The 21966-nt window shown below is 39.2% G+C and overlaps 1 protein-coding gene across 1 annotated transcript in view; it reads right to left on the bottom strand.

Moving 5' to 3' along the window:
• Nucleotides 1–21966, bottom strand: part of IQGAP2 (IQ motif containing GTPase activating protein 2) — a 267890-nt gene that overhangs the window by 31344 nt on the left and 214580 nt on the right. The window contains exons 18-23 of the mRNA XM_070412211.1: nucleotides 15705–15788; nucleotides 14258–14329; nucleotides 13521–13590; nucleotides 9459–9667; nucleotides 5462–5611; nucleotides 1761–1924 (exon numbers count right to left, since the gene is read on the bottom strand). Coding sequence (XP_070268312.1) covers nucleotides 1761–1924; nucleotides 5462–5611; nucleotides 9459–9667; nucleotides 13521–13590; nucleotides 14258–14329; nucleotides 15705–15788 — 749 coding nt within the window. The remainder of the gene's footprint in view (nucleotides 1–1760; nucleotides 1925–5461; nucleotides 5612–9458; nucleotides 9668–13520; nucleotides 13591–14257; nucleotides 14330–15704; nucleotides 15789–21966) is intronic.

The raw sequence follows: 21966 nt of genomic DNA, 5'->3' as shown, positions 1-21966 counted from the left end.
CCTCTGTGGATAGTTTTAAACAATGTATATTCTCTCTGGCAGGCGAGGGCTTCCTGGGGCTATATTTTTCTCCATTGACGATCAAAGACAGTATGACTTAAAAGGAAGCTATCATTTGTAAGATAAATGTTTCTGATTTGATAAATTTAAGGGTTTAAAAATAGGTTCTCCGCCGTCATCTCAATCTAGGAGGCAGGAAGGAACTGAAAATGGACCAGGACTAATGACACTGGGGGACACTGTACAAGTACTGTGCCCTCTCTAGTTACCAAATTTCAAAAATAACTTTCTTGACTGACTGGACTATCTCCACTTCTTTAAGTCCCACTCAAATTCTAGGCTATGTGGCTTCTGGCTCCATCAGAGGGCTGAGAGAAATCTTCTTTATTTCTGATTGCCAACTCTCTGACCTTCCCTCTCTCCAACCTTCCATCTCTGAGCAACCTCTCCCCCTCCTCCCACTGGACCACTGTCTCCCTTTCCCACTGGCTTTCCCTTTAGGGTCTCAGAGTGCCAGGGTCTTACCCAGTCATTCCTTTTGTTTCTTTTGCTGTCTCCTCTTCTCACCTTTGACTTGTTTTCCTTCACCTTCTACATGTTCTCTCCTCAGATCTCGCTCAGGCACAACTGCAATGACCATATCTCTGCAGCCTATCCTTTGACCTGATATCTATTCCCCATCTCTTTCCTGGGAGTTAGTCTTGAATTTCCAGTTTTCTGCTGGATATTTTCATCCACGTCCTACTGAGTATATTAAAAGCACAAACTATCTTTCTCCTTCTCATTCTCTGATCTGTGTAGCTCCAATTCATCCTGTTCATACATGGCCAGCTGGTCAATCTTCTAAACCCAATGTGGTCATGTCCACATCCCTTCTCCAAAACCTTATAGCTTTCCAGGGAGGAAGAGGCTCATCAGGTGGTCCTGTCCTCACTATCTTCCATGATCTGGCTCAACCACTAATAGTCACTAATTAAGTCACATCTTGGAGAGACTAATCTTCTTTTTCTTGTACCTCGGCCCATGCTGCTTCTATCATCACTGTGCCTTATTTCCTTTTTCCATTTCTTCTTATAAAACTATAGATATTCTTCAAGGCTTTGGGCCAACTACCTCCTCTTCCATAATATCTTTATCAACTGACCTAATTGAAACTTCTTACCATCCCTCTGATGTTACACTGTGTGCTTCATTCATTAGTTCTTACCTTATTCTTCGGCACAGCATTACTATTTCTCATGAATTCTATTTCTCATGCTGGTTTATACACACCCCGAGGGCAGAGGGCCTAGCTAATATGTTTCAGGTGTCAAGAAGTCAGGAAGAAAGTTAAGGTCCATCTAGTTGGCTAAGGGCATTCCTCATGTGTTGATTTTTTTTTGTGTGTGTGTTATTATTATTATTTTTTGTCCATTCATTATAGTTACCTACACTTTATTTTTTTACATTTACTGAGAAAACAAATCAGCAAATTAGCAAAAATAAGCTTATAAGAAGGGAACACTATTTAGCAGAGATCCTTATCTTGTGGCTTTATTACTTACATAATTTTAATTAAGTTAAATTTTCTTACTGACTTTCAAAAAAGCTTTTGATTTTCAGTTGTTGTATAAAATCGAAAGTTAGTTTAGCATTAGAAAAGGTATCACTGGTGGGGGCAAGTTGTACCTGCATAACCTATAATGATGTAGAAATTTCTTAAGAAACTTGATATATTTAATAGGTATAAATTAACTTATAAGAATTATTTATATACATACTTTACTTCTTCTTCCAGAGCAGTTTTAAAAAGCTTGAGAAGTAGATATTCTTCTCGCTGATTGGAAGCATAGTTGTATAGTGTGAAAATAACAGTATCCATAAATTTAGTGGACTTGTTCTGTGGCATCTGGAAAATCAGCTTAGCCAGGTATAAAGGGTTGGTCTAAAACAAAAGAGGGAGGAAGAAAAAAACCCACCTGAAATCTATATGTTGATATATTATTAAAACAGAGAAGAATACCCAGTTCCCAGTCAATGACTTAATGTGTATACAGCAAAAAGAAGAGTATCTGGCACAAAATAAGACTTTAAAAGTTGTCAGCTAATCTTAATAGTAATCATAGTAATACTATAGGAAGTTACATTAGAAAGTTATGAGAGAATTTAAATTGTATATGCTATGTGATATATTTAATGAAACATATATACTTTACGCTGTTACCCATTTTGAGCCACACATGTATGTTTATTTTCGAAACACTGAAGAGAGAGGGGTGGCAAATAGAATCTGGTATATGAAAAGGCCCAGCTAAATAGACTGTCCTAGAAGAAGTGATGAATGAATAAAAGGAAACATCCCCTATTTTGAGACTAAAAATAAAAAAGAAAAGGGTACGTTTGAATGTGAAGACAGTGGGATGGCCATAATGTTTTACAAGGAATTAGAACTTAGGCGTGAAGCAGGTAGGCTAAAGAAAGAGGTGAAGGTCAGGATAGTTGATGGGGGAAATGCCAGAAGAAATCGACAAAGAAAAAAAAGACAACTTAAATGTTGACAAGAATTTAAAAAACACTGAAATGGAGCCCTGAGTGCTCAGCTGGAGTCTGTGAGATGTAGCACCAGTCATATGGTTTTTCTCCAGTAGCTACACCAACCAGATGGAGGTTATTAGCAGAGAAAAAAATAATTCTTAGGTTACAGAGAAATCCTCCTCCTTTTCATCTTCCTTCTGATGAGAAAGGAAAATTTCCATACACAGAAACTAATTTTCCTCTGGAATAGAGTCAGCCCTCCATATCCATAGGGTCCGCATAGGTGGATCCAACCAACCACAGATGATAAATACTTGGGAAAACGTTACTTTGTTGCTGACGTGTAACTCTATAATTAGGTCTATGATGGCCATATACAGTCTGAACATGTACAGACTTTTGTCTTGTTATCATTCCCCATATACTATAGTATAACAACTATTTACATTAGGTATTATAAGTAATATAGAGATGACTAAGGTATATGGGAGGATAAGCCTAGGTGATATGCAAGTACTACCCCATTTTATATAAGGGACTTGAGCATTTGTGAATTTTGGTAACCTTGGGGGTCCTGGAATCAATCCCTGGTGGACATCAAGAGACAACTCTACTCAAGCAGTTTGGCTTTAGTGTTTTAAAGAAAATCCAAATTCTAGCTTACTTTACTACCTAGATTTACTTTCAAGCCTATAAAAAATTGGCTGAAATGTTATGAATAAGCAACTCAGGACAACTGTTTCTTTATAGCTCTGTAGAGATTCTTTTCCCACGCAAGGCATATGAGATTGAGAAAGTTACTCTAAAGCTAAAGAAGCCCACTCCTCATTGCTCTCAGATGCCCTAAAACCTTTAAATTTAGGCTCACACTGCAGAGACTAACCCAACCTATATTAGCTGATTGGGTACTGTGGCTAATAATTCTTGCCAAGGCATAATCCAAAGGCCAAAGGAATCCAGGCCATTTGCTATTCTATGGTTTCTTCATTGATCTTGGGCTAAGGTCTCCGAAGGAGAGAAAGAAAAGGTGAAGGAAAATACATGATTAGAAGAGACAATTCACTGGGTTCAACCAAATGGTCGTGTCCTGGGACTATCAGTTTTTTTTTTTATTTTGGGGGAAATAAAATTTGGTAGAATTAATCTAAACATGCTCCTGTGTCTTTTCCCTTTTCCATTCATCTGCCTCCACTTATGTAACAGGGTAAACAATACAAGCCTTAGGCTAATGACTAAATTATGACTTTCCCTGTGACACAAATTCTATCAAAGCGGCTTCATACACTTAGAAGTTTGTGGATGTGAAAAATGACAAATATCTAAGATTAAATTTCCAACTGGTGGATAACTACTAACCTGATTTAGGCAGCCAGAAACCCTTCCCTGTCGAGTGTGAGCCCCCTTTCTTTCTGGAAAGGCTGCTGGCATTAAGCCCCGGATTCCATGGACAATTCTTTTTTAACGTGTGTGCTTTTTTGTTTTCCCCTTCTATGCTGCCACACTGTGGCCCTCTGTGGCACTACATCTCTTTTTCCAAGCTATTATTCGAAATAGAGAATTATCAAAATTAACATCTCTTCTCTCAGTGGGTCTAGTCACCCCTATTTATGGTTTGGCTAACATTTTCTGTGTACACCTCATGTCAGTGGCATCCTCACACACAGATTCAGGCATCACCACCGACAGCAGCTGCCCACACAGAGGAACACCTGACATCCAGGAAGAACTGCTGGTGCAAGTCTTGTGGGAAAGTTTTCCTGCTGAAGGGGAAGCTTTGTTTACATCTATCACTGTCGCTTACTCAGTTTCCTTTAGCACCTTGTGGTCGGGCAGATAAGCTGAATCAATGGTCAAATAAAACAGCAACTGGTCCACCAGAGTCCAACCATAACCAGTTCAGCTTATCAGCTCACACCCGCACTCTGGAAGCAATGGAGAATTACTGTTCATTCAGATCAGAGGAATGCCATGAAATCAATGAAATAAAAAGATACACTATTTCCCTAATCCAAACTCTTTGGCTCTTTGCTCAGAAGAAGGGCAGACTGATTCTGGTAAACACCTGTTTTTCAGATAGTTAATTTTTTCATGGTTAACAGCATCTGCTTATACTATTATCAGATTTATCCCGTTTCTGCAGATAACTGTAGTATAAGATAGTCATGAAGCTAATGGGCTCTGAAAACAAACTACTTGGGTCCCAAAGCCCTTGTTTTACCATTTACTGGCTCTCTCAGTTTTCTCATATGTAATCTAGGAAAAACAACAGCAATTACTTCCTAATGGTTTCTAGGGTTGCAGTAAGAATTGAATGAGATAATGTATGTAAAGAACCTAGAATAGTACTTGGTACTTAGGTTTTCAAAGCATGTAAGATTAAACTCTATTCCAGTTTTAGCATGAGGAAAGATCCACTGTAAACCACAAACATGGAACACAGTATCTACCCAAAACTCATCCTATATAATAAAAGCCTAATATGCTAAGTGTCTGGCCATCCAGTTGGCCGTTCAACCAAAGCGTAATATGCTAATGATATGCTAAGGCTGGTCAATCGCTTGCTATGACGTGCACTGACCACCAGAGGGCAGCCAGTTAACTGGTCGACCAGTTGCTATGACGTGCACTGACCACCAGGGGGCAAACGCTCTGACCGGTAGGTTAGCTTGCTGCTGGGGTCCGGCCAATTGGGACTGAGCGAGATGGGCCAGCACACCCTGGAACCCTCCCACGGTCCCCTCCATGGCTGGCCAACCTCGCGTCCCTCCCCGGTCCTAATAGTGCATCAGTGGGGTCCCTCAGCCTGGCCTGCGCCCTCTCGCAATCCGGGACCCCTCGGGGGATGTTGGAGAGCCAGTTTCAGCCCGATCCCTCAGGCAGGCCGGGGACCCCACCGGTGCATGAATTTGTGTACCGGGCCTCTAGTAGTGAAATAAAGTGTTCTCACCTGTAAAAGATAAAACAGCTGCTGATATGTTTCTAGTGTTTTTCTCCGCTCCTTACTCAAACTTTTGATTCCTTGGTTGTCAGTGTTATTCAGTATTTGCATTTCTCCACCTTTTTTCTTATTCAGCTTCGTTCTGTGTGAAATCACATCCTGGAAAAAATTTTTATAAAAATATTTTTATACTTTGATACTCTTTACCTCTTTCCATCACATACACCAGACACACCCATAGTTGAAAAGATTAATTTTCCATGTTTCCCTCATGAAGAAACAAGGGAATAGAGAATGTTAAACAAATTAAGGAAATCCAGTTTGCAGGTAAATTTGGCTTTTGTAATATTTATTCTCCAAAGTTTCACTTATTTGCTCTTAAGCGTTAAGGTAGGCACCAAGACAATTCAATAAGGAAAAAATTGTCTTTTCAACAAATGATGGTGGGACAACTGGATGGGCATGTTCAAAAGAAAGAAGTCAGACCCCTACTTCATACCATAAGCAAAAACTAACTCAAAAGAGATCAAGCAACTAAATGTAAGAGCTAAAACTATAAAACTCTTGAAAGAAAACCTAGGTATAAGTCTTTGTTACCCTGGATTAGGCCATGGTTTCTTAGGTATGACACCAAAAGCACTAGTGACAAAACAAATAAATTGGACTTCATACAAACTAAAACCTTTGTGCTTCAAAGGACACTATCAATAAAGTAAAAAGACAACCCACAGAATGGGAGAAAATATGTGCAAATCATATATCAAATAAGAGACTTGATCCACAATATATAAAGAACTCTTACATCTCAAAAAAAGCAAAAGACCAAAAACCCCAATCAAAAGTGGATGAAGGATGACAACAGACATTTTCACAAAGATCTACACAAGAAGAGATGTTCAATATTAATGGTTATCAGGGAAATTAATGCAAATCAATACTATAATGTGATATCACTTCATACTAATTAGAATGGCTATAATGGAAAAGACAGTAACAAATGTTGATATATGGATAAATTGAAAACTTCATACCGTGCTGGTAAAATTGTAAAATGGTACAGCCACTTAGAAAAACATGTTGGCCATTCCTCAAAAGTTAAACACAGAGTTATTATATGACCCACTAATTTCACTCTAGGTATATACCAGTGATTTTCAACTGATGTGCAGCAAGAATTTCTAAAACATGCAATACCTGACTATTTAGCCAGAGGCACTGACCTTTTCCCCCTTAGACTGTCAAATAAAAAAATGACAATAGCCAACACAACTATAGCTATTCCAGTGTGAATGAATAAAAATTATACCTATATTTTGGTTAGATGGGCAAAAAAGATGTTTTTTGGTGTGCTACAGACTTTCAGTAATTATGTGTGCCATGAGATGAAAAAGGTTGAAAATCACTGTATATACCCGAGAACTGAAAACATATGTCCACACAAAACGTGTACATGAAAGCTTATGGCAGAATTATTCATAACAGTGAAAAAGAAGAAACAACTCAAATGCCCATCAATTGATGGATGGATAAATAAAATGTGGTATATAACAATGAAATGTTATTCATAAAGAAAGAGGAATGAAATATTGACTCATGCTACAACATAGGTGAACTTCAAAAACACTATGCTAAGTGAAAGAGCCGGTCACAATGGACCACATATTGTGTGATTCCATTAATATGAAATATCCAGAACAGGCACATTTATAGAGACAAAAAGCAGATCAATGGTTGTGTGGCTGGGGAAGGGAATAATAGGTAGTGACAGTGAATGAATATGGGTATTCTTTCTTTTGTTTTTTGAATTGAAATATTATTCACATGCTTTATAAATTCATCCTTTTCAAGTGTACAATTCAGTGGTGTTTCGTACATTCACAACGTTGTGCAACCATCAACACTATCTAATTCCAGAACATTTTCTTTGGGGCTTCTTTATGGGGTGATAAAAATGTTCTAGCATTAGATAGTTGCACAATTTTGTTATAATACTAAATATGACTGACTTTTTCAGATTTATAGGAGGAATGCAAATTTTTAAAGTATTGTAAGACACATTGTGACTAAGAGAGCTGGAGTTGCTCTATAAGAACTAATCTCCTTCCCTTTACAATCTTTTCTTCTCACTAAACACATGCTCAGTGTTAAAAAAAAAAAAAAGATAAAGAAGATAAGTTTAGTTCTATCATCCAAAGAAAAATCACTTAACTTTTGTTCTTTAAGCTTTTCTGAAATATAAAATATAGTACAATAAATGAAATTGTCCTGTTCTGGGTACTATTTCCCCCCCATTATATTGTGAACTGTTTCCCCTGCCCTTAAATGTTCTTCAAAAAAATTATTTTTAGGGACTGCATAACCTGCATGTTAAACGAATTCTGTTTGTGTTAGGTTGTTTCCTCATTGCTTCCCCACTATAATCACGCTTCAACTGCACTATTCTGAATGTCATCAACACTAAACTTGCTATCACAGTGATAAGGCTAATGACTACATATTCAATAATCATTAGTTTAACTTCTAATAAGTGTTTGATAAATACTAAGTGTTTGAAAACGCAAGCTGAAAACTTAACTTTATCAATTAGAAATACTTAAAAAAACTTAAAACATTCACGAAGATCTGACAATCTGCTATGATTGTATTTCCACAACTACATATTATCCCTACTGTTTTCTGTTTTGTAAGTAAGCCTTTCTTTGGGAAGGCACTTCCTGTTTACAACTTCATGGCTTAAAAAGGCATTCTCCGACAGACCTTCTGGATTATATGACACTTTAAAAGTTCTCATTTACGTCAGACAATATAAACATTTCATAAGAAAAACAGTATTGCTGATTTTCTGGATAAAATAATGAAAATAGAGTTAAATGAAGAACATTAAATCTAGTTTCCTTATTTCCTCTTCAACTATTTATTTCACTGTTATCTCCGTGAGCCTGTAGCTCCCATGGCTGCTTGCCTCCCACTCTTCCAGAAGCACATATTCGGCCCCTGCAGCCGGCTCCCCACCTGCCCCAGGGCAGCCTGCTCAGAGCTTCAGGAAGGTCCTGTCAGTTCTCTGGAAACGGATGCGGCACAGAAGCAGGGACACAGCTTTTCACTGTTTCCAGGAGCTCTGACATGGTCCTATTTCACACAGACCCGAAAGCACAGCATTCTTTAGTTAGAGTCTATGACTGGGCAGTTCCACTCTGTAGGGACCATTCTGGAAATGTGTAAAAAAAAATGTTTTAATATCTAACGACTGGAAATCACGATAGGCTTCTAGCAGGTGTGGGTGAGGGATGACAGGTGCCCTGCTGTCCTGCGTAGATAACTGACCCACATCCGGCATGGCTGGAGTTTGAATGTGCTGCTGGCCAGTCATTCATAGGCAAACATTCTCCGGGTAATTATTGGAGCCTAGAACCTAACTGTCTGACATATAAGCACAATAAACATCCTCCACAATTTTAACATACACTTAATTTTCTAGGACCATAATTCTACGTAAACACTCTGCCTATTCTGAACTTTGCAGAGTTGATGTCCGTTTTGGAAAACGAAAGCCCCACCACCCTATGGGCCAGGCTCATCTGCAGCTCCCTCTGCGGTTATTCTGGGAAGAGGCCCCAGCCTCCAGCCACTTCATCACATCTCCTAATGGCATCGGGCCTGTGTGCTTTCGTTTGGAAATATGTGTGTTAATTGTAAATTACTTTCTTCTTATTTATCTCTTTTACTTATATAAAGGCCTTAGTCTTGTTATGAAGGTACACATGTAAGTAGGTTTAATTTCATAGAATTTTCATTTCCGACTGGTAAAGGAGCCTGACGAAATGTTATAAAGGAGGGAGGAGACTTTCGCAGTCTGAGAACCACTACTTTGTAATGCAAGTGGTGACTGAACTTGGAACTACTCATTCTGGATTCCAAATGAGCTCATCTGGACCAGAGTGCTGGGGACCAGCACACAGGCATCTCCCCTCTTCTGGGAGCCAGCAGCCCCACAGCCCCTACCGACCTCCAGGGTGATCCTGTTCTTCACCAGGAGCCCAATCTTGATGTCCATCAGGTTCAGGTCTTTCTCCAGCTGCTGATTGCCCCTGATCTTGGTCACCACTTCTCCCCTTAATCGTGCGACCTCCAGCTCCTCCTGGAAATCCAAGTCACTTTGGTCCAATAGGTGTACAAATTTGCGGATTACCGGTAACGGTGGGTTTTCGGAGCCAACTGCAGGGAAAGGAACAGGCATGTTTCATTTGGGCATGCTTGGAATTACTACCAATAGGAAAGAAACCAGGTCTTTAAATAAAGCATTACCAGAAAAATACAGCAATGGAATGACTTGGGCTTTGGAACGAATTGTTCTGTCCCATGTTAAATCTGGACAAGAAAACCGATCATGTAAATAAAAGCAAAGCACTGGTAATATCTGGCCTCATTACTTTCCAGTTACTAACACTTATCAGCCACCTCTTACACTGTTTCCAGGACTCATGCACTGAGAAGATAGTGCCTTACTGATGAGGAGCCTGGGAAAGAATGTCAGTGTTTAAGTTACCTCGGTTCTGAGGGCCTGTGGCTCAGCCAGATAAGAGATTTGTGCTTTTGCTGCAGGAAGCAGAATGTGGTTTCTCTCGGCCCAAAAGACCTCTGGGAAGGAGCAAGAACTAGGTGATAGGCAAATTAGGAAAGGCCGATGAAGGAGAACTAACTATAAGGCCAAACAGAAGCCACTGGAATGACAAGTAGGATACAGGTTCTACTTGGCAGAAATAACAAGATTTTAATAATTGAAATTTGGTCCTTGTTCTTTCTGCATGGACCAAGGGAAGACGCTCAGCGCCTAGGAGACCAGCTTCTCTCTCGCTGACAGAGGCATCTATGTAAATTCTAAAGGGCCTTTCCCTTCATGCCTTGAACGTTAATTATGCTGGCACAGACTTTTTTAAAAGCGTATTTTTTAAGGTGTTTAGTGAGATCTTGGTAAACTGTGAGAATAAACTCTGAACCTTCAATGATGATTGCTAGTCCAGCCCAGTCCTCAACAGCCATCCTCTCCTTTACATGAAAGGCCCTAGCCCATTTTTTTTTTTTAATGCCCAGCATGGTTGTGTGGTGTTCTGACACTCAAAAAATAAAAAGCGCTCAACCAACACCACAAACAATTAACAGCATGAACTCGGCACGAACAACCAAATCTAGAGACATCTGGGTTACTATTTTGCCACATTGGATGACCTTTTTTGGAGACATTACCTTGGATCATGAGGACCTTTGTGAATTTACTTTCCTCTCATTTCTACCAAAGATGTTGCTGATGACAGGACCATTCCCGAGAAAGCCTGAGCGATGCACCAGAACTCATTCATGTGGAGAAACTGAGAGAACTGGGCCATCTCATTTGTGTCTAAAGTCTCTATCCCTGCCCCTAAGGACTGTGTATCTTTTCATATTCTAATAGGCCAGTTAGAAACAAATATTTTAGCATTACCAATTATTTTGGTTCAAATTTAATATTTCTCCAATCAACAGTAGGCTTTTTTGTCGTCTTCATACCACCCTGTGGTAGTTTAATGTTAGAAAATCAAACACTTTCATGGTCAGCACTTACTGGCTTCACTGCAGTTCTAGCAACTTCCAAGCTTAAATTCATTCAATATCTCTCCAGAGGGAATGGGTGAAAATGGAGGATGACTAAGAAAAGTGGTCTTTTTCAGAACAGAAAAAAATGCCTTAGCTTTGTAAAGATAATTGAGAAAGAAATGACAATTTACATTTCAGTTACCATGAAACCACCTTATTTGCCAAAGGCCAGAGAAGCTCAGATCTAACTTATTCACTAACATAGTTTTCATCCACCTCTACAGTGTGGTTAAATAGGCATTATCCAGTAGATTTGGCATGCCGGGGGCGGAGCCTGGCCTCTAAAGCTTCCCAAGGCTTTTCCTTAACAAGGACCAGGGAAGATCTTTATGGAGCCATGCACTTCCCCTCATAATTCAGATAGACTTTAGACCAGTGGTTCTCAACCTCCCTAATGCCGTGACCCTTTAATACAGTTCCTCATGTTGTGGTGACCCCCAATTTCATTGTTACAAATTGAACATAATTAAAGCATAGTGATTAATCACAAAAACAATATGTAATTATATATGTGTTTTCCGATGGTCTTAGGCGACCCCTGTGAAAGGGTCGTTTGACCCCCAAAAGGGGTCTCGACCCACAGGTTGAGAACCGCTGCTTTAGACAATAAAGGGTGTTGGCTAAACTACTTACTAGGCATTGTGCTAGGAAAATTTCTAAACAGCTTTTTACTTTCTCCAAAAATCAAATTTAAAAACAAGGCAGAGTTAGAGAAAATACAATGGCCAGTTTCATTACTAAGATACTCAAACAATGATTTTTTTTTTTTTTGCTCTCTCAAAACTATTTTTGAATGACCTAAATAAAATATTTATTTATTTAAAAAATATTTTTTATTGATTTTAGAGAGGAATGGAGAGGGAGACAGAGAGAGAAACATCAATGATGAGAGAGAAAAATCATTGATCAGCTGCCTCCTGCATGCCCCACACTGGGGAATGAGCCCGAAACCTGGGCACGTGCCCTGACTAGGAATTGAATCATGACTTCCTGGTTCATAGGTTGATGCTCAACCACTGAGCCACACTGGCGGGGCCTAAGTGAAATATTTTAAAAATGTGGACAGTCCTCATAAATTTATTAGCAAACTATTTTCGACTTAATCTAGGACATGTTCTTAATTTATCGCATGTTCTTGCGATAATTAGAATGTTGAAAGTTCAGCATGTGAAGAATAATGTTCACTATGTAAAAATCAATGAGAAACATGTAGAGTTGGAACTGTAAAGAGATAGCACAAAATGTGATTGCTACTCTTGGGTGATTTTTTATTTTATTTTGCTTTTTCAAACTTTCTACAAATACCTTATACTATTACTAGTGACCCGGTGCACGGATTCATGCATATTGAAAGGAAATTAATTAGAAGGTGGCCGGTGGGGTGGCACTGGGTGAGACAGGCTGGACACGCCCTGAAGCCAACCTCCGGTGGCCCTTTCCCTGCCAGCGGTACCTGGGACGGCACCGTGGCCCAAAGGGCTTTTGAGGAGTGACTGGGGTCCCTCTGGCAGGTGGGGTCCCTCGGCCTGGCCTCGGGGGATCGGGCTGAAACCGGCTCTCCGACAGAAATCCTGGAGTTCGAGAGGGCACTCTGCAAAGTTGCTGTCATACAGGGTGTGGAACCCAAATGCAAGTGTGCAGTAAACCAGATTTGGAGCCAACAGTGCCCCAGCAACAACATAACCTACGGCCAAGGTGGAATCGCGTGGCCCCATGAGGAATCGGGCTCCCTCCTCTCTGGTTTCGGGTGCGGTGCGTCACCCAAGAACCGCTGTTGCCAAGTCACTGAAGCTCGGTAGCTACTGCATTGGGTGTCGGCTCCCTGGTGGTCTGTGTGTGTGTCATAGCGACCGGCCGGATGGTGGAAGGGACACTTAGCATATTAGCCTTTTTTATATATATAGATAAGAAAAGCTATTTTAAAAACCATAGCTACTGTGAAAAGTCCAGAACAAAGTTACAGGAAGATGACTGTGGTTATCTTTGGGAGGTGAGTACATGTCTTTTTCCTTTTTATATGATTTCAAAAATTTCTTATAGGAATATGTTTTACTCTTATAGTGAGGAGGGAAAATCATAGGCCAGCAAATAAATTAAACAGCTGAAATGTAAGCTTATCTTCTGGCTCTTTTGCATTGTATTCTGGATTCCAGCTCAAATTTAATATAAAAATATCAGCATTTATGCCAACCCCATTCTTTATGAAGAAGAAATGACATCCACTCCACTTACCCCTTCCATTTATAATAGGAAACATGTCATCCCACGTTCCCTTGTATACCAGTTCAGAGTCTGGGGCTGAAGGTGACCCAAATCCTCTGGACACAATGGGGATCTCTGTTCTTGGAGCAGGCTCTGAAGTGACTAAGTTGGAAATAATTTGTCCTCCCCTGGCTTATAAGGGATCCATACTTCGTTTCTGGATACTCCCACTTACCCAATGTTTTGTAGTCATCTCTCGCCTTGCTTGCTCTCAGTAGTGACTGTATTTTCACGATTTCATTTTTCTGCAAATGAAAAAAGACCAGTCATGGCCTTCCAGAGTCCCATCTACTCCACTATTTTAGGATTCAGAACTATTTAAGAACTGATGGTATTTAAGAATAGACACTATTTAGAAATGATAGTATTTTGATGTGGTGGATTCAATGTTTATTTTTCCACTTTTTTTTGAATGAAGGGTCAGATAAAGTCAGCTAAATGTATAAACAAGATTGTACGGGGACTGTTTAAAGAGCTCTAAAAAGGGAAAAGAATTTTACCACCAAACCTAGTTGATCCAATGCATGTTCAATGGCTCTTCTGTTAAGATCCTGAAAGAATTCCTCCTGTGGGCTTCTCTCTAATTTAATCAGTTACCAGTTAGAAAAACTGTTCTAGTGATGTTGGAAAAGGTTCCCTTAGGATCTTTTCTCTTAGGGCAACTAGCCCACACCAGTTTGCTCTCTTCTGTTTTTCCTAACCAGTCAGGTGGGTGAAGACTCATTCTGAACTTGAGTTCTGAATAAAAATTGTTACGACTCCAAATATTACCACATTGTGTTCTAAGACCTATTTTTTTTGCCCTAGTATTCATTCCCACCATTTAACAAAAATCATTCAAGGCTAACATGAAACAAAGCTTCGTTCAGTTCATGCTCAGCCGGGATAAAAATGCACATGCACATCTCTTACATGATCTCTGAAATACTGCAGCCGTGAAAGGTAATTCCTCCGTGCTCTGGTCATCCGGAACCAGGACTGAATCTAAAAATACATTAAACAGAGAAACCAAAGAACTTTAATGTCTTTTTATGCAGTCTTTCTAAAAAAATAATATTTATACTTTATTTGATAAAAAAGTAAAAATTAGCAGCCTGCCACATAATAAACACCTAAAGCCTGATCTTCATCTCCTACTTCTTTCACTGCTTCCTCTCTCTCTTTTTTTTAAATATATATTTTATTGATTTTTTACAGAGAGGAAGGGAGAGAGATAGAGAGTTAGAAACATCGATGAGAGAGAAACATCGATCAGCTGCCTCCTGCACATCTCCTACTGGGGATGTGCCCGCAACCCAGGTACATGCCCTTGACCGGAATCGAACCTGGGACCTTTCAGTCCACAGGCCGACGCTCAATCCACTGAGCCAAACCGGTTTCGGCCACTGCTTCTTCTCTTAAGGGCTGAAAACATTTTACACTTTATGGTACGGAAGGTAAGGTAGCCTTGTGCTATTTTGCTTTCATCCCCATAAATGAAAAGCATGTTGCTGAAAGTTGTAGTGGTCAGGGAATCAAATGAAACTAAGTCCAGGGTTTCTTCCAACATTTCTTAAATATATCCAGTATACTTGAGGTCTTTACAGAGTAACATTTAACGCGTTCTCATGAGGGACCAACTGTGAACAAGAGTTTTCTGAGCGAGCAGGCCTATGCTCCATGGAAAGTACAGGACATGAAGGAGCTGCAGCACCATGGATCTAGAAAATGTCATCCTGTGTCTTGACAGTTTAAAAAGTATTTTAAACTAACCTCATCTGATCCCAGTCTCTCTCCAGCCCCCATTCTGACTTTCACTAGGAGTCCCAAGTTGTCTATCCGTCCACTTCTGCATGGTCCCCTGGTTTCCAGCTCCGAGACAGTGGCCATCACAGTGCCCTTTCCTTCTCTGAGGTCAGAGCAATCACCCTGGTGCAAAGCTGGGTGGGACTGGCTCACCACCCAGATTCAGATCCTACCTTTTGCCTTTACCTTCCCACAAAGGTTTCGTATTGTTAAGTTTGAGCATTCTAAATACCATTAGCAAATATGATAAGAGGAACATGAAATAAAGTTGGGTGTCTGCCAGACTTTAAATAATCAATTTGGAGTTTCTGGAGAAAGAGCATTTCCCGGTTACAAAGCATTTGCACATCTGACTCTCATAACCACATAAAGGACCCGAGCCAGCTATTGTGTTTAATGGGCTTGCTTGTAGATGATCAGCTAAGTGAGTAGTGGAGATGGGACTCAAACCCAGGACTTGCTTCTGGCTTCAAGGCTCACACCTCCTCCTTCCATAGTCTGTCTTCCACAAGCAAACTTGACAGAAGGGAAACGTTTAGGTCAAGCACTTGGTAAGGTAAGAAAGGATGTTTACCTTCACAATAGAGGGAAGCTGATCAGCGAATGTCTGCCGCCTGCTGACATATGACATCCGTTGTTTATGTCCCCTCCAAAAAGCCTGTAGAAGAGAGTGAGCTACAGAATTAATTATGTGCAACACTTTTCCAGTTTATTTCAGAAAGCACAAGAGTAGAGGAATTCTCAAGACACTGGGTGAGAATGCTGTCGGGACCCTTCCCCCCAAAACACATCTGAACACTATCTCTCGGGTGGACATTAAACTGAGCAGAGAGCACCAGCTCACAATTGAGGCTTGTCCCAAGCTTGAGAAGCCCAGTGTCCCATCCAAAAGCTTAATTTTACCAAGGCCCTGGGTGACAAGAAGTAGTAAAAAATCGGAGTTACCCCAAAACATACAAAGAGATTAACTGCGTGCTGGTATTTTTTTTTTTGGTAACAATATAGATGCTTCAAAATAATGACTAATAAATATCTGAATCCAACAAGTGGACCACTGTGGCCCACACTGGACAGGAAGATGCTCTCCTAACTTGAGACTCTGGATCCCTGAAAACAGGAGGGCTGAGATGGGACAGGCATTATTTCATCTATTCCTGCACCAAGTGTACTGGTGCTCCAGCAACAGAGCTTTACTAGGTTATCAGCATTAAAGATAATTTTTATAGGAAACATTTAAAAAAGCTGGACAGAAACTGAGATCTGCAGAAGGATCAAATCCACAGCTGTTCAATTCCAAGTTTATTCCAGGCCATTTATGAGTTTCTTTTTATTGATGCATATCCTTGTAACTCACTCCAATTCTCTGGTTTTTCAAATTAGAAATGAAATACAAGTTTCTTGTTAAAAAGGACAAATAGAAACATTATACGATTTTTATAAAAAATAGGTTGCATATATCAATCTATCTCATTCTTCTAAAAATATATGTGGAATTTATTATCACTTAAAAAATAATATACGTTTTTGTAATAATTCAAAACAAAACAGTCAGGATGGAATAAAAATGATTAACTGAGTACCAGCTCCTGACTTCCCCTCCCAATGCAAATCCCTAGAAATGACACATGTGCCTTAAAAAAACCCCTAATTCTGAAATAATTATAGACTCATAGGAAGCTGCAAAAATCATACATTGAGTTCTATGTCTTATGTGAGTCCCTTCACCCAGTTTCCCTCAATGGCAACATCTTTTCAGGACATCTACTATAATGCTAAAAAATGAGAAGGCACATGGATCCGAAACCAAGAGGGATCCTGGAAGAGAAAAGGCAGCTGGCATTGGACTGAAAGGAGGAACCACAGAACAAAATTCTACGAAAATGTGGGAACATCTACAAAAAATGTTGGATGGTACTAAGCTCGAAAAAGCCTTGGACTACAGTCAGAATAATTTTGGGGAAGTTATCACCTTATCTACTTGCTAAGCAGTGAACACAAAAGCGTAGGTGGGAGAGGGGAATTAGGAAAAGCACAAGAGTGTAGAGCCTTTTTCGAGTGAATTGAGCAATAAAAATTTAAAGTTATTTAGCTTTCTATCTAGTGTTTCTAATTTTCAATTTATCTAGCCTAAGGAAATACAAGCACCTGTGTAGAATAAATATAAGAATTTTTGTTGCACTGTTTGTTAAAACAGATATATGAATAAAGCAGACTGCTTACAAGTAGAGGAACAATTAGATACACTGTGATTGCACTCATACTCAGGGATGTTACATGACAGTTAAGAATGAGGGAGAGTCTTATATATTGACTGTGAAAATGTTCTGTATCATGAGGAATAGCAAAATCTCCAACATAAGGCAAAGAGGAAATTGTACCTCACCATACACACTATGATACGATATGTGACAAAAAAGGAAAACATAAAGCAATAGTACATATTTCTATGCAAACAATCTGTACTCAATGCCTAGAAGATCTATTAGGATAAACAACAAGCACAGAGAAAGGGCATGAAGTAAAACGTGCCTATGTACCTAGCCTTACTTCGACCCGGCCATTTTCTAAAGGAATTCCCAATTTTTATGTACCCTTTGAAATAGGTAAAGCATATATGCATACATACACACTCTATTGTTGTACACAAAACTATAAACATATAAGTATGTATATATGTTTATGTATCCTTTATTTCTGACAACATGGGATCCAATCTTATGCCAAGGTTTGCTTTATTTTCCCTCTAAATTATATATAGCATTTATATTATTTCATATAAAAACACAGACCCTCCCCATTATTTTTTTTTATTTATTTTTATTTATTTTTATTTTTCGCTTAAAGTATTACAAAGGGTATTACATAAGTGTCCTTCCCCCCCCCCCCCCTCATTATTTTTTAATGACCACACAGTACTCCGTAGTATAGTTTTACTATGACTTAATAATACCTCTGTTGGTAGGCATTAAGTTATCCTTTTTTTTTTTCCAATAAATAACCTAGTACACACATTATTGTGCATTTTTATAAATGTCTCCATCAAGAGATTAATACATAGAGCAGTGGTTCTCAACCTTCTGGCCCTTTAAATACAGTTCCTCATATTGTGACCCCCAACCATAAAATTATTTTCGTTGCTACTTCATAACTGTAATTTTGCTACTGTTATAAATCGTAATGTAAATATCTGATATGCAGGATGGTCTTAGGCGACCCCTGTGAAAGGGTCATTCGATCCCCAAAGGGATCTCGACCCACAGGTTGAGAACCGCTGACATAGAGGATTACTGTGCCAATAGTTGATAACTTAAAACTGATAGTTACTGTCAGGTTGCCTTACAAAGAGTGTATGTTAGAGACCTCTTTCTCAAAGGTCTCACTGAACAGGTATATATATATAAGAAAAAAAAAAGATTGATGATATCCAAACTGATGGATGAAAACTGCTGCCTCATTTGTATTTATATCTTGGCCTCTGACAAAGTGTGGAAAACTTACCTGACTTCACATACATTTACTTTCCCCCATTTATAATACAATTGTCTTAAATAATTCCTCCAGCCTGGCTGAGTGTGGCTCAGTGGTTGAGCATGGACCTATGAACCAGGAGGTTACTGTTTGATTCCCGGTCAGGGCACAAGCCCAGGTTGTGGGATTGATCCCCAGTGGGGGGTGTGCAGGAGGCAGCCGATCAATGATTCTCTCTCATCATTGATGTTTCTATCTCTCTCTCCCTCTCCCTTCCTCGCTGAAATCAATAAAGATATATTTAAAAATATTTCCTCCACATATTTAGAATCATATTCGACAGTGCTATAATTTCTGCTTTAACTGCTCAACATAATTTTAAAAATTCAATAAGAAAAGGAAAATATATTTCCCATATTTTTACTCTTTTGGTTGTTCTTTTTTCTTTTCTGGTGTTCCAAAATTTCATTGCTTATCATTTCCTTGTTTGTCTAAAGAACTTTCTTAGCCATTCTCATAGAGCAGGTATGCTGGTAACAAGTTCTTTTAGTTTTCCTTCATCTGAGAACACCTTGATTTCCCCTTCATTCCTAAGGGATATTTTTGCTGGATAACACATTCTCTTGTGATAGCTCTTTCCTTTCAGCACTTGAAATATATGTTGTGATTCTTTCTCCTGGTGCGTTTAGGTTGCTATAAAAAAATCTGCCACGCCCTGGCCGTCATGGCTCAGTGGTTAGAGTGTCCACCTGCACACTAGGGGTCTCAGGTTTAATCCTCGGTCAGGCACATGCATGGGCTGATTCCCAGTAGGGGGCATGCAGGAGGCAGCTGATTGGATGTTTCTCTCTATCCTTCTCCCTTCCTCTCTCTCTAAAATAACAAAAACACATTTTTAAAAAGCTATACAAAAACTACAATCAATAACATTATAGCTAAATTAGAATGGAATTTAAAAATATAAATGTAGTAATCCACAGGTAAGCAGGAAAAAGAAAACAGAAAAAAAAAAAGCCAGAGCAATAATGCATTCATTAGAACAGCGGGAAATTTTGAAATCACTAATCTCAAGAACTAGAAAAACAGAGTAAAATAAACCCAAAGCAAACAGATGGAAAATAGAATAAAAACAATAGCAGAAACCAATGACATTGAAATCAGCTAAATAAGGAATGTCAATGAAACAAAGATCTAGTTTTTTTTAAAAAGACCTATAAAATCGACAAACCTCTTGTAAGAATGACAAAGACAAAAAGAAGACACGAGAGTAAAATCATAAGCAATCTTCCCAATGAATATGGAAACAAAAATCTTAAAATAAAACATTAGTAAAGTATTATATAAATTCTATGTACTTTTATCTACACACACATATAATGCAAGTAGGAATGTGTTTGAAAACACATACACAAAGCTGTGTTTGCACAAAGATTTATAAATAAAAAGCCTAGCCATGAATTAATCAATTAAAATTAAAAAAAATAATCTCAATAGGTGTAAAACACTTTTGATACAATTCATATCCCCTTTTCAATTTAAATAGAAATTAAACAAACTAAAAATAAATGGATACTCTTAACCTTAACTTAATCTTCAGAAAAATACTATCTCACAAAAATTATAATATTATCTTTAATGGTGAAATGAAAGAGCTATTCCCTTTAAAATCAGAATGAGACAAAAATGTCCATTATTTAAAAAACAAAAGAAGAAAAAACCCCCCAAATGGCTATATAGATTCTTCTTGACTTTCCATGTTTACTTGGACACCTTTTGATGTGTTCCATAAGCACTTGAGATAAAGATTAGCTACTGATGATATGTATTCTCTGTACCACTATTCAGTTTCTTGGGAGGAGACTGAAGGTGGGAGGGTGGTGGAGCTGGAGTGTCCTTTCCTCAGCCTGGGAGCTTCCTCTCTGAATTTGTTAAGACTACTGCATCTGGGGCTGATTCAGCCAGCTAGCAATGTTGAGCTGCTCTGTGGAGGGAAATCTTTAGATTTCATTCAGATCATTTCCCCTAATTCAGGGTCAATCAGCCACTTTGGCAAGAAATGAGATTAGCATGATCCCCTGTGGTTCATGGTCCTTTGGTTTTGTGGGTTAGCAGGTTTCTGTTGACTACACATTCATCTCCAGTCTATAGCTTGCCTTTAGACCTCATCCCTTCCTTGTTAGAAAACTGTCAGAGGAGTGAAGAAAGGGCATGGCAGGGCATAGTTCGCTGGCTTCTTCAATTCTGCTGCCTCAGCTGAGGTGGAGGAAAAAGGCTCCAAATAATAGTTTCTGTCCTTCCCCAGCCCTCTCATGACTTTAGCCCTGAGTCCTAATATCAGATGGATTTTATATGGCGGGCTCCTCAGAATCTCTTCCAACTGCAACACTGCTTCATGCCCCAAGACCGGAGAGCTTAGGGCTGGTCCAAATTGTGTCACATCAGCCGACACTCTGAATTTTGTATGAAAGTAGAGCCTTAGCATCAGTGTAGATGATTCTCTTCTTATGTTTTTGTTCACTTCCTATGTGTTTTGCCTGCCATTTGTTTAAAGAAGGAAAAACTGGAAAACGTATTGAAAAATAAGAAAACTCCTTTGGAGTATCAGGTTTATAGGAGAAATTGCTTTTAAAAAATTAATCATTTCTGCCTTCTGATATCTTATGCTCTGACAAATTCACACATCCGAGCACCTATCATATGTAAGACACTAGAACACAAGTTTTAAAGACTCATTTTCTGTCCTGAACGATATTATAGTTAGGTGGGGAAAGCAGATAAGTACACCAATGGTGACACAAAAGAAGCTCAACTGAAAAACTTTCAAGTTAGGAAATGTCATAGTTATTGGCCAAAGCAAAAATTCATCAAACTCTGCCCATCAATAACAGTATCACTTTGGATGCAACAAAAAGGACAAGCACACAGCCTTTTGGAAGCCAGCATGGTGGCTGGTAGTAGGTGTAGGGGAATACAGAGGAGAAACATCTACATCTGCAAGGTCCTCTCTGGCCAACCAGCAAGTCCCGACAAGTCATGCAAGGGTAAGAACAACTCATAACAAACAGGTTGGACTAAGGATTTTCCTGCAGACCTACAGGAAGAATGACAGATTATATAAGGGAGAGGGTACACTTGGAGATGCTAAATCTATTTCACTAGTTCTTCTGTTTTTTTCAGATGCCACTCAACATCCACTAACCACTAAAAAAACCCCAATTCATCAGGAAACCGAGACAGCAAAGTAGGTGACACAAGGAGATCCAGCTGTTAAGAGAAACAGGATTTCAAATCTGATCTGAGGTTTGCTCTGGCTCTGACTAGGCTGGTGGCAGGTGGACCTGTGGGATCCACTGTGCCCCCCAATACTC

This window comes from Myotis yumanensis, unplaced genomic scaffold (genome assembly GCF_028538775.1).
Source record: "Myotis yumanensis isolate MYYU_CA2020_CCGP unplaced genomic scaffold, mMyoYum1.0.hap1 SCAF_4, whole genome shotgun sequence".
Classification (NCBI taxonomy): domain Eukaryota; kingdom Metazoa; phylum Chordata; class Mammalia; order Chiroptera; family Vespertilionidae; genus Myotis; species Myotis yumanensis.
Note: the sequence above shows the minus strand (reverse complement) of the source record. Positions and strands in the feature narration are given on the sequence as shown.